Raw genomic sequence first — 14,709 nt, 5'->3', positions numbered from 1 at the left:
TGTTATTGTTGTTATCGTTGTTGATAAATCAGGTGTAAGGAGGGGGGATTGTGGAGATTTTAGTAATTTTATATAGTTGAAATCATGAGTCAATTGAAGCTAGACCACCATGAAAAACCTGGAAGTACTGGACGGTCGTTTCATCCTATTGTTGAGGAGTTCACAAAATCCTCTTCTGATAATAATCAACATATGCTCATTAGTGACTGGTTCCATGAAGTATTTCCTGGAGTTCTAGTGAGAAGCAATAACCAGTGGAGTTCAACCAGGTCTGTTGGAAGACAATAACTCACTGAAGACACTGGTGATTGGTTGCTCAACTTCGTTGAATGCCGTCTCAGTGGTCTAGCGGTTAAGCGCTCGTGCGCGACACCGATAGATCCTGGGTTTGAATCTTGCGAGGCGAGATCGTGGATGCGCACTGCTGAGGAGTCCGGCAATAGGATGAAACAGCTGTCTAGTGCTTCTAGATTTTCCATGGTGGTCTACCTTCAATTGACTCATGATTTCAACTATATAATCATGTATAACATAATTAAAGAGATTATATGTGAAGGCATAACAAGTATAATGTTTAAGTTGACTTTGTATTCTAATGTAAATAAGTTATAATATATTTGAATGATCACTTGTTTTTCTCTTGAAGATATATGTTCATGTCTGGAGATATATGCTTGTTACTTGGTTCATGTGAACAGTATTTATAGTCACTTCATAGCAAGTGTAAGTTATTTGGACTCACAACTGTTGTCAGTTAGTTAAATTAAACTATGTCAGTTTCGATTAATTAGTCATAATCAATTTTACAAATCAAATCAAATTAGTTTATTCAGCTAGGTAAAGCCTGAATCCCAACACTAATGTTTTGATGCTGTTAGTAAGGTGACTTATGGATTCATTGTAGAGATAAAGACCGGAGGCTTATTACTGATTGATTGAAGTTCTAGAGAATCTTCTATAAACAAATAATCATTTTCCCACTTCATGGACAACAGAATTTGAAGTCGTATTATCTAGTATAATTCTTTGTGTTTTATTTACTTACTTCCGTACTCACGCCTGTTATCTATCGTGGAGCAGTATAGGCCACACAACAGCATTTTCCAAATAACTCTGTCATGGGAAATCCTCTCCAGTTGGTTCCAGTTGTTATTCATCCTTTTCAGGTCTGCTTCCAATTGTCAGAGCAGTGTGTTGATTACATCCATGATTTCATAGTATTTCAAAAACTTGGTATAATGGAAAATCTCCAATCTTAAATTTAATAAATGGTTAAACTAATCCTACATAAGCTGGATGTACCTGCATCTCAGAGTTGATGTTCACCCTGGGACTCGAATCTAGTACCTTTCGCTTCAAATAGAACGAAACGCGTGTCCTGGATTCCATTGCTAGCCACTATCTATCTTTGCTTATAATGCTTGTGAATTTAGGCTAAATCGAGGCAATACGCACAGTATGCACATATGCCAATTAGAGACTGACCATTTGCAGTCCTAAACATCAATCGGAAGATTCAAACAAACAATACTAAGTGAATTCAATCCCACATACTTTGGACAATAACTGTCATAATCTGTTTACACATATTGAAAATTAGTTATTCTAATGATTGTTTAGAAGAACACAATGAATACTTTTTGATCGACTTTGGCATAGATTTGGATAGATTTTTTTTCTAAATTAGTTACTATGCGCAGTAAGTTTTAGGAAAAAATATGGTGCTTAAGGAACTAATCAATAATTTTTTTTGTTTTTAGCAAAATTAGTTCCTTTATTATGTTGGCTAAAATTAATTGTCAGTCAGTCAGTCAGCTACAACGTAGGACCTCCTCAAGTTTTACATGCTTTAAACGATGTACTTTGCCTTTAGCCTGACCACTTTTTCGGATTATTAATTTGGATATATATGAATTGTAGAACCTGAAGAGAGAATTTATCGAAAAGAATATTCTTCGTTCAAATATTAGCCTTTTAATATTATGGGGATCTTTAAACATCTTAACTATCTGCAACAAACATCCTTCTTACTACTGCAAACATCGTTTTTCATTTGTAAATCATTAATATCATCAAACATGTTTACAGAATTAGAAGGGGATTTGTGGAGATTTCAGTATTTTTCAAAGTTGAAATCATGAGTCAATTGAAGCTAGACCACCATTGAAAACCTGGAAGCACTGAACTGCCGTTTCGTCCTATTACGGGACTCCTCAGCAGTGCGCATCCACGATCCCGCACTCGCAGTCTCGAGCCGGAGCCCTTAACCGATAGACCACTGCTCCGGCATCCATCGGTGTTAATGTCTAACTTCAACCGACAGAATCACTCAGAATTATCGAAATAATGACAGAATAACTCTGTTGTTATTTATTCAAGATGTTATGGTAATACAAAGAAATGAATAACTTCATAGTTGAAGTAATAAAGATGGGTGTGTTCTCTTTCTATGGAACATAATATTTTGTTTGTGTTCATCAACATGAGATGTATGTGATTCGAATTGATACTTCATTCAATAATTCATCATTGACATGTCATAACTTGTCTGTAAACAACAACATCATAATGATAATAAGTAATTTGATTCATCGGCTATTCATTTCAATCCTTTCAAGTTTCAAGATAGAATATTCTGACTAGTTGATGTTGATATCAGTTGATGAACTATTGGAAATCAGAGAATCATGAATTTCTGCTCATTTATTGTTCAATGACTTCACAATTGTGTAACTTTATCAAATTCAACAGAATGTTTATAGATTTCTTGAGAACCACAGTAATATTTTCATAGGGTTCCAAGTTCATCAGGAACAAAGTGAATAACTCTTTACAATTCAGTGTATTCAACAAATGGAAATTGATGTATGTTAAGTAAATTCATTTTACAATAGTGAAATCACTTTGACGTATATGTTGAACATATAGGAAGACTATCTCATCTATTGAATGTTATGTAATGGAACCTTAATTGCGGTTTGTGTTACCTTCAGCGAACGATTTCTTGTAGGAGGAATTTTACAGTTGTAAGAAGATATCTACAGTATGTAGATGTTATTTGTAGAAGAAAACGTCGATTTCTCCATATATGTGGCTCTTCTTTTATACACAGTTGAATATTTTGATAAAACATTTGCATCTGTAAAATCGTATTGTTTAAGGGAACATTTTCTTGGATAACTTTGGAGTTTGACGATTGAATAGGATGGAAGAGGTTTTTGGATCAACCATCAATACGTGTCGAGAACGATCTAACCTCAGTGTTATAACAGGATGTGAGGATACTAATACTTCTGAATATTAATAAGGAGAATATTGACTGACTTTCATGAAATCTTCAGACTTCAAAGAAACTGTTTGTGATGATATACTTCAACATTATCTAATCTTTTTCTGATTTCTTCGATGACTTTTTGTGTGTGTGCTATTCCCCTAAGATTTCTTAGCTGTTTAGATGTTGGCATGGAATTGTCGCAATCAAACTTCGTGTGCACTAAATTTAAATAAGAAAAACAAATATTAATTCATCGACAGTACTCAAGTTAGAAGATTTGTTATTACTGTCAACAGTGTGTATATTGACACTTACTTACGCCTGTTATCACTCGCTGAGAAGCATAGGGTATGCAACTCTGTCATGGGGAATTCATTCCACTTGCGACTCATCGTTTTGATACCTGCTTCTAGTTCTCGATGCATTATATTCTTAGGCTTTCTTCTTTTTCGTTTCACTTCAGAATTCCAAGTTAGTGATCGACTCCTGATGCAGTTTGGTGATTTCCTCAATGTATATTCTATCCACTTCCAACGTCTCTTCCTAATTTCCTCCTCAGATGGAAGTTGGTTTGTTCTCTCCCATAGTAGGATGTTGCTGATGGTATCCATTCAACGGACATTGAGTATCTTGTGTAGACATACAATTGATAATAAATACTTGTAATTTTTGATGATTGTTGTGGTAGTTGTTCAAGTTTCAGCACCATACAGTAGAATTGTTTTGACGTTCATATTGAAGATTGTGATTTTGATGTTGACTGATGGTTGTTTTGAGTTACATATGTTCTTGAGTTGTAGGAATGCTGTCCTTGTTTTGCCAATCTTCTCATTTACATCTTCATCGTATCCTCGCTGTTCATCTCTGTGTTGAGTTCGAGGATCTTGCTTTTTCCCTTGTTTTTCGTCAATTTACATAAGACAATTTTTCGATATAACTAAGTAAACTCACGACGTCCATACTCCTTTGAATATCAGATGACCTGTTCTTGTGTTGTATATTCACAGTACAAACCAGGTGCAATTGCTGACGATTATCTCAACGAAACATCATCACATTCGTGAGTTGTTTGCTGAAAGCGGATAAAAATCTCCGTGCTGGAAATAAATACAAGAATAATGGGTTATAATGTACCATGCCGATCACATCCCTTGTATTAGTTCTCACCACATCATTGTACAATCAATTTATGTCCGAATAAGCCTGTCTATTAATTCCGTCATTCTAGTCTTTCTATATTTTCTTTTTATATTTTGCTGCCTTTTACTTCATACTCATCACAGTTAGGCTTACTGTATCATATATATATACGCTTTGTCTATGCGTATATATCTGTACACTTAGGCGTCTTATCCACTCCCTGTTTCCTTGCCTACATCCCTCATCCTCCATCCAAAATCATGAAAACGTATGCAACATGCAAAATTTTGAATAAGCAGCTAAGTTCTTGTAGCACCAATGTCAGTTGCTAGCGTGGTTCTATGGCGTTTGTATATCTACATAGTCTGTCTAAGTTTGAAAGTTACCTAAGTCGTTGGTATCAACATGAACTATGTACTTTCTCTTCTTTAGTGTTGTTTGCTGCTGCATAACATTTTCTGAAGAATATCAGTTGGATACTTTTGTTGGAGAGTCTATTATAGCCGGGTAAGTAATATTCTTGAAGATAATCAAAAGCCATTCCATAGATTGATAATGTGTTACAATTCGTTCAATTCACAGTTCACACGTTCCACATGCGCGATAACAGCAGAAATTACTTTACTAAAGTGCCCTTTCTGCCTAAACGAATGTTTAAAATAAGCGCTTAAGAAAGAATTTCCCACTGGACTTTTTATTCGATTAGCGATATATATGAAGTTCACGAGGATTCATTTTTTGTCGTTTGCAAATCACGGGATAAACGTATGTCTTATTCCTTGCCGTATGTGCTGTTTGTATGAACTAATGATTCCTTTGTACTTGATGTGTGCCTGATTTAGAACTCCAAATACTATGCGCTCATTTATGTTCATCTAGTTCTACTTGCTACAAACTACACAATTTCGAGAATTCCTAGTTAGTACAATAATTCAAATACTCTTAATTATCACATTGGCGTCGTGATTGAACCAGTAATGGAACATCTGGATAAACATTAAAATTATGAAGCTTTTGAAGATTTATGGAAAAGTTCGAAATCTGGACTATGAACAGGGGAGATGTTAGGATGTTAATGTTGTGGATCATTTCCCCCATATTCATCGGAAAAGAAGCATACAGATTACTAAAATATTTGGCATTTCTATAAAAGTTGACTTCACTTCCATATGCAACTCTCAAGTAACTACTACTAGACCATATAAAGCATAAAAGTTTCGAATGAGGTAAAGGAGAAAAATTTCACAAATTGATTCGTCAGAACATCAGGAATTTCACTGCTCCACTACGTCGTCTCATCCAATGCGTAATCAAGATTATTTAGATAACAATTCATTGAGATGTTGCGAATCAGGTCACGAAGATGAGCACAAGTTCGGTAAATGCTTGCTCTATGGCAAGTTTTGCCCATGTGGTTCTTGTGCGTTTCGTAACCCCAAATGCTTCAAATGTGGTCAAACCGGACGCATTGTCAGTTTGTAATACTACTATTCATTTCGCTGCAAGCAATGCTAAATCTTGTAACTCTGATCTTATTAAGTTGAGTGTTTCTAAAGATCATTTATCTTTATCCACGACTTCGAGAAACAGTGTTGAGTCATATAACGCTACAGAAGTAATTGAAAGTCAGAATCATTGTGGAACAGAAGCTTCTAGCCGATCAACTTATCGAATTTCCCATGTTATTGTACCAGATATGGTTTGTCCTAACGATTCAGTTATTTCTGATGAAATTTCTTATAAATCCGAGGAAAATATGTTGAGCGAATCAAATCATAACCGAAAATCTGATGGAGTTTTGATAGATGCTGATTTTTAAATTGATCCATTACTCTCTAATGACATTCCTAATAAATTCGAAGAAAATATTTCAGGAGAATCAAATCCTGATGTCATATTATATATTACTTATCCTCATAATGTATTTGCTTCTTGTGAGAAACGTGTTCAGTAAGAAGCACGAGTACTAAGTGAGCTCGATATTGATTACAGTTCCGATTACTTCATGCCTACATTTGTTTATCCTCATCATGAAGTAATCTCTAATGAATAATCTAACCAATATGAGAAATATGTTTCAAGTGAAGACACATTATTTATGACCTGGGGATATGAAGATCCAACATTATTTCATGGGGTAGGATAGTGTGAGAAGATCTGTGATTCACATTCTACGTATCAGTGACTTCAGTACATAACCGATATGGTGATCATATAGAATTCCACGATGTACCTGAGTCCGTTCCACTTTTGGTTTTTAATTCTGATACTAGTGAGAATATTCTAAATCATGCAGAGTATGTTTTCAATACACATTCTGATGGACATGCAATGAACCAATCGAGAAGACGTTTAATTGATTACAGAAACTTAGATCCTAGCTTAAGCTGTGGAGGTTGTAGTGTTTGTATGAACTAATGATTCTGCAGATCACTAATGTAGATCCATGTAGGACGATTAGAGTCCTACTCGAGTTGTATGGCAATAGTTTCACCAACATCTGACTTCGAAGTCACACCTAGCGGTCAGCACCTGACGTGGTTTGCCCTTGTGTCGTATCAAGATACTATTGCTGCTTCGAAGACCATCTAATACAAAGGTTGTTATTACAGGAATATGTTAGTTAGAGTATGTACAAGCGAAAGAGTGACCACCACCTCATAGGCCAGTCTATGGCGTACGGTACGACTACCTGGTGTGCGCTGATTGTCCTCGACCTTGATGGGGATCGGTGAACTGCTCGACATTCAGTGACCCAACTACCGGACGATTTGGCTACGGATAAGATGGTGGTTGGATTTAGTCAACAGGAAACCGTGAATTTTGGGTTTGTGCTACTTGGCACTCGTCAGCGAGGTGTACCTGTAATCTTGAAGAAGCCGATGCTCCTGACGGATTCGATCCCGTGTCACCCAGCTTCACAATGTCAAGTCACCTAGATGGCTACGTTGCAACTTTGTCGACAGGATTCCATCTGCACTAAGAAGGACCTAACGTACATGAAACCAAGTGATCGGTCAATTGTTAAAAGATTTGGCTAGGGCCCAGTGACACTTCGCCGACTATACAATTCTTTCGCACTTCATGTGTGACTGATTTCGAATTTCAAATACCATACGTTCATTTCTGCTTATCCAGTTCTACTCGCTATAAATTGCACAATTTTGGGAATTCCTAGTTAATACAATAATTCAATTTCTTATTATCACACTGCACTTCTTATCAACTTATAAAAAGTTAAGAACACGAATATTTTAGTGTTGAGAGTTTATATGTGCGATATTACTCACTATTGAGTTGCTGTGCAAATGGTTAACAGGACTTTCTTTGTAAATATCTTTTGTCACCATTCATATACTTTTGTTTTTTTTTATTCTCATATCCGATAACTACCATGCCGACTTTCAAGTTTGACTTTAAGTTTTTCAGATACACACTTTATTTGTATGATACACTGAATGATATTCTCGAAAATACACTACTCCCCATTTAACATTTCATTTCAATTCAACCAGCCGTTACATTAACAGATCACTGACAAAACTATCATATATATTTGTAAATCAAGCTTTTTCCCATTACTGAATTATGTACAGTATATTGCCTTCGACCGTATTCCATATCTAAAAATTCTCATTTTTCTCACCTACGTATTTTCATTTATGATAAGGTATTCCAAATCTGATAGTTTTCCTGTCTTTCTTTGGTATCCTTCTCGGTTATTGTACTCAGATGAACGCTTTCGATGATAGCCGAAAATCTCTCAAATCATGGATGATTCAGTGGGGAAAACAGAATAATATATTTATCTCGATAGTACTCGAAACTGTGAAAAGTCATCAAGCTGTACAATCTATTAGTACGTAGAAACATTGTGCTGTCCTGAAAATTTTGAGGTGGGTTGAATTCTACGACTTTTTGGTGTAGATGGTTAAAAGGATGTTGACCCATTTTTAAAGCAAGTGGACAAAAGTTGACCTCATGATGAAACATCGAGCTATTGAGCCAGGTTTCTCATATATCCTTAGGTTTTTACAACATAGTATTATTCTGTTGTTGAGTAGATTTGTAGGTTCAGTTCAGCTTACCGATGATCATGCTAAACTAATTACTTATGTGAGGACTCTCACTCAGAGGTTCAACAAATTTAAAACTAACGGACTCGAAAGTGATAGGTGGAATAAATACGATCTCAGATCCTTTGTACCGAACTATCTTAATGTAATATATCATAGATAATGGAATATTCTAACTAACAGCTTTCTCTTGATTGTATTGAGTTCCGTTAATTTTTTGCTTATACGCTGGTCTTGGTTTACCATTGACCAGTGGAATATTCTTCAGCCTTGACGATCGACTGATTTATTTCCAGTTTCTTAGCTCCACGTATATAGCAGTCATTTTACTCCTAAGCTCAATAGTGACAGTCAATTTGAATTAACTTTGGAAGTGAATCGATGGCTAACTATGGTCCTCTAACGAAAATGTGTTCTGTACGAAGTACTGTCAACATGTACATGTAAATCTAGCTGAAACCATGTTCAAACGGTCAATCTGACTGATTCACAAGATGATAGTAACGCTACTGATGTAAAACAATATTTTGATACATCCATTATTGTCGGATTCAAATGCCTAATTTCATGTTATTCAGAAATAAATACATATCGAATTAATATTATACAACAATGAGGTATGTAGTGGCATTTTACCCTAACCACATGATCTTTGAAGCCGAGCATATAATTACTGAAAAGACATCCAACATTTGACACAAAAAGGTGGTTAACTATGAACACCGTGGAAACAATAATTCGAGATCCAATCGGATGACATGGATCAGCCTTGCAAGAGTGGACACTACTGTGTAACTCATCTTTTTTTATCTATATCAAATATATTGTTCTATCTCCAGCCTAAATGTGTTCTCCAGAAGCAGAATGAGTCAGTGTAGACAATTATGTGACTTCCATGTAAGATCATATGAATCGCGTAGTCGCATTATGATAAACCTGCAATCTTAGGATTAGGTCTACCATTAGAGCTGTTCTGCTAACGAAGTATAACACATAATTCTACAGGTATTAAGTTAGAAATACTTTTTTTCCAATGGACATAAATTGTGTTTGGATTTTATTGGTAAGAATATTTGAGTCTTTATTCATCACAGGTCATCCGGTTGACGTTCAACCAGTGTCCAGCGAGACCAACTTGACTAACTGACAAAAACGAACAGGAGGAATCTTTAAATATTGTATGAATGTTTGTCCAAACTTTATTCACTGTCGTAAATTATCATTACTAGTTCAGTTGATTTCTTGTTATCAGCGGCTAACTATCATCGGCTAGCATATGCAAGTTTAGGAGGGTACAGATGAAGAATCACTGATAGGTAATTATATACCGGTAGTCACGTTTTTCATGGTACAGAAAAGAAATAGCTAATGATTTGTCGACCAGTACGTACCAGACTTCTGAGTCAGACAATATCAAGAAAGTAAACAGGCTTGCTTCGCCCAATCTGTCCAAGTGTATGAGGCAGCAGAAGCACGTTGGGGTCTTAATAAGATAGGCTTTTTGAAACTGACTGCCCTGTGGTTCTTTGTTGTGATGGAAAAAACAGTGACTCATTGTGGCACAGATAAATAGATCAATTATGGTATTAATACCATTGTAAACGAATTTCTATATCCTAATTGCTATCCTGAGTGAGGAATGATTATGGAAGGGTTTTGTGGTTTACCGGAGATATGACATCTTGATTCTATCCTTTCATATATAATCTTGAACTATAATTTGGAAACGTTCGTCGAATAATCCTTGATTCAATCCTGTGGACATAATACGATGTTAGTTGTCAAAAGCTATGGAAGTTGTTTGTAAATACGTGAACGTGCTATGCTTCAGTGCTTTGTTTCATCGATTAATTACCACAGTCCAAGGCAAGTACAATGGAGTCACAGTAAAATGTCTTGATCACCCTTCATTCCGAAGATTGTCAAAATCGTTGACGAATAAACTAACGATATGTGTTTGGTTGTATTGAAATTCCAATGCTTAGTCAGCCATATTCGTGTGATGGTTGATCGTGACGATTGTAATGTAAAGTGTTCAATAATATGGTGAGAAGTAGTGTATAACATATATTTGATCACAACTAACAGCCTTACAGATGATCCGACAACTGTTACCTTATGTCAGGAGAAGTAGATAACGTAGCAGTAATCTGAGAGTTCAGACACATTGGCTGATATACATATATATGTATTTGCAGTATTTCTTCCCTTCAACCATTATCGACTTATTTGTGTCTACTTTGGGTTCGATTTATTAACAGACATGTACCCGTACTTTCTGTTTCTCACAATTCCTGGGCATCTTCAACTACTTATGATTTGTCTAAACAACGAGTTACTTGCTTCAGAATTATTGACTGATAGGTCTGGTCACCTCAGCTTCTTATCGATGTCTAAGAAATTTGCTCCAGCATATTTTTTAGTGACCAGCTTATTTAACGGGTTACTGTTTGAACATAAGGGCTGTTTTTGAAAGGTTACTAAAGAAGCTACAGTTCCCTGATTTAACACCTTCCACAGCAAAATTACCATAGATATTTTACTATATTTTAAAGGGATTTTATTAGGTGAACCTGGCATGCACAATAGGACTAGTTGTTTCAACAAAAAGAATAATAGATACCTACTATTCTTCACTCTTATTGTCGAATATAGTGTCTTTCAGGCTATTAGTTAATCAGTTATAGGCCTGAAGCTTACAATTATAGTCGCCATCCCTCATATTTCATAACTGTCTGTCTGTTTTTATCTGAATGACAATGTTTTCAGTTAAAGTTGTTAGCGGATAGTTGAATAGTGCGTTACTTTGAAATGCCGATAATTTGATTCTGTTTACTATGTCGAGGAAATATCTACAGTTTATGTACCTTGCCTTCTTGTGCTCCGCACACCTTTGCAGCGGTGAAAAAAATTCATCGGTAGTTTACGCTGTCAAAAACTGTGTCTTGTCGGAAAATGCTTCATTTCTTCATGGAATTATTGGGCATTTGTAAGATAATTCTTTTGTTTTTAAACTTGCTTCAGATTCTCCGATGAGTCTGACGAGAATGTAGACTATTATTTCAGCGTTTGTGGTTTCAAAACAGAGGAAAACTCATCAGTGTCATTAAATCCATCGATTATTGCAGTTAGCGAAACCAGTGTTATAGAATTAGGATCGTTCACCAATTTTACCGTTTCTAACAAAGGTAGTGTTAAATCATTGAAGCCTATTCGCAGATGATCGACGTCTGGTAAGGTTCAATGATTCAGAGATTACAACAGACCTTATTCTTGGGTGTGGTAGCATGGTAAGTTCAAGCACCAGAACTCTAACTGTTAATAGGCAGCCTTTCATCTCATAAGTCATGAAAACGATAAGTCCTACAGTTTCGATTTGTTCCATCCTAGTCTTTGTCCTGTCCAACGATCTATGGAGTATACTTTTATTGTCATCCTTGTATGGTACGTTTACAGTTTTTGTTTGTATAAAAATTGCGAAATCCATTTTGCTCGGACACCTTTGTTGACTTTTTGTTGCCTAGTTTTCAGAGTAATGAGATTCAACTAAACACAACTTCCTTGGTTTCATGCCATAGATCTTTGAGAAAATGGACATGGAATCTCACATTACATATTTTGAATAAACAATCTACTGAAAACTCTCAAACATGTCATGTTTTGTTACCAATTTTGAATTGACATTAATTATTATGTATTATATTGTGTTGGGAAGGACCTTTCGCCGTACATAATGAACGTATCCATTTCTATAATACTATCAAATATATCCATGTACGTGGTCGTATCGGAATATGTGAACAAATAAACTTGGTCATACTACTGTAGTAATGTTTTTGCCTAATCAGAGAGTAGGCTGCTGCTCCGTTTTTAATGGCCGAAGTATTCAATGAAAATCCTAATATGGGTTTTATAATGCCAGTATTCTAAATCCGTAAAGTCCAATTCTCGAGATTACTTTTCGATGCTTAGTAACACTGGTCTGACAGTGTCGAACCGAGAGTTGAATGTGGAGATTTATGAGATAGTATACTATTTATTACCAGTAAGTTTAAAAGTGACACCAGTGTAAGCTAACCAAAACGTGTTTCAGACCAAAAAGAGAAACTGTAAATCACCATTCCTAGGGAAATGAACGTAGACTTTTTAAGGGTTACGTTAAAAGTTCAGATGTACTTGAAATATGGCTTCTGTATAGTCTACAGTGATACCAGTAATAATAATGGTAATAGTGTTAGTTATTTTCATTTACCGAGTCTCAATAAGAATTATTTTGCTTATCGATTACACAAACGTCTGATACCAAAATAGCCTGGTTTCAAAAATATTTGCGGTATTGTGTAATTACTTGTATATAGGCATAACATTGTTGCATTGTATATATTCTCAATGTATCCTAATAAACAATATTTTTTGGTCTAAATAATTTCAGGATATATTTTGTTTATAAACACTGCACCAGTCGTTTTATGTTCATGACATTGTGTACCTTTCTCAATTTAGCTGTCTAGCTTTCACTGTTGGGTATTGTGTGTTAAGTTCTTTAATAAAGCGATACTTATATGAACGATCGTGGCATCAGTCTGTTCCATTCATCAATACATTTGAACATATAAAAAATCGATTTCAGGTAAACTCAAATTAATTGTCTTTTAAATTCCTGGTATTAATCCGTTCTTCTAAGTTTCATTTAGTGGCATACTATGTACTTAGTACTTTATGTTTAAAGACAGCGACTAGAAATCTTTATTTAAATTACATTTACGGTTTTTCGATACTAATCGAGAGCGCTGTACGATTTCAAAGAAAGCCATCCTACAAATGTTTGAGCCTGAGTTACTCAGTGTTGAAATTAGAGACGTTATTATTAATCTTTTATGTCATATCTCTTGGCGCTGATCATACTGTACCCTTAAATCAATCAAATCCAGTCAGCATAGAACTAGTTCATCCTATCGATGGCCATTACATGGCTATAAAGTATAATTTATCCATTTTTTAAATTGTTTTGAATAGAAATAATTCCCTAGCAGATACGGTATTGTGCCAATTCGTTCAATGTAACGCTGTTATCGAAGTAGGTTTAGACATGATTCAGCGGTTCTCGCGCCTAAGTCAGTTGCAGTCCACTTAATTCGTTCTGTGCCGTTAAGTAACGTTGTAATTTTTCTCAGCATACGCTCATCTCGAATTATAGTCCAGTATACGAACTTGTACCGTATGCAATCGAAACTATGATGATCGCCAAAAAAATTCAACTCAATAAGTACTTCTAGCCCAGTGTAAACAGATTCTACAAACGTTACTTATACTAAGAAGTTGGTCTTATCGTTACTTCATAACTGACAGATGTTTTCAGGGATAATAAACTAACAACAATTAGAACAAATGTAGCAAAACATTTATGTCACGTGAAAAAAACCCGAAAAGTCCCGTTTTTGGAATTGATAAATATGCCATATATAGATAGTTTGTAATAAAACTTAACAGCTAACTGAAGGTTCTTGTCATCATTTTCAAGGCAGATTTTCGTGAGAAGGCTAATGTTACAACTTAGTTATCTAAATCAAAATGGGTCCAGTCAAAAAGAATACTATGTATGGTGCCTGTTTCCAGAAAAATTAACTTTCAACAAGTGATTGTATAAATTTTCATGTTCAGCTAAATGTTGCTTCATTAGTGGTCTTAGCTTTTAACTATCAACTGTTCATACATAGGTCTGTATCTTTCTGCAATGCCACTAAGTAGGTGAGTGCTTAGAAATCAAATCGGTGCCGCTGAAAGCTCAGTCGTCGCTCCACACTGATGTATTTTTAATGGTTACACTGATGAAACTAAGAGATTGCACCTCAAATATGGGTTATACCATGATCGATACAGACTTTGACAGATTTAGAATAAACACTCCAGCATTCTATCAGGTTCACTCTCAACTTTACGTATGAGGATTTTTTCACCCTGGAATATTATTGAATATCTAGTTTTTGCTATTGTTATCATCATTATTGTATCTTTCGTATCTAGGATTATATCGTTCTTCATTGTCATCGTCCACAAACTCGCCTTGTTGAACCGGTATATATACCTGTACCAAACGATTCACCAGAACGGTTTAAAACTAAAAAAATTGAATCAGTATGCGAAAATTCACTGGAACAAAAACAGTTGTTACTATCAAATTCAGATGAACAACAAGATGATATATTATTGGCTCTTTAA

The 14,709-nt window shown here is 35.3% G+C and overlaps 1 protein-coding gene across 1 annotated transcript; it reads left to right on the top strand.

Moving 5' to 3' along the window:
• Positions 1-11,902: 11,902 nt before the first annotated feature.
• Positions 11,903-14,709, top strand: Smp_200300 (uncharacterized protein; the record flags this gene model as incomplete). Its single annotated transcript, XM_018793026.1, has 3 exons — positions 11,903-11,934; positions 12,994-13,120; positions 14,515-14,709. 3 exons carry the CDS (start codon positions 11,903-11,905, stop codon positions 14,707-14,709), a joined length of 354 nt encoding a protein of 117 aa, XP_018647580.1.

The sequence above is a fragment of the Schistosoma mansoni genome, chromosome 1, assembly GCF_000237925.1.
Source record: "Schistosoma mansoni strain Puerto Rico chromosome 1, complete genome".
NCBI classification, from domain to species: Eukaryota; Metazoa; Platyhelminthes; class Trematoda; order Strigeidida; family Schistosomatidae; genus Schistosoma; species Schistosoma mansoni.
The sequence above is the reverse complement of the archived record's forward strand: the minus strand, read 5'-3'. Positions and strand labels throughout refer to the sequence as shown.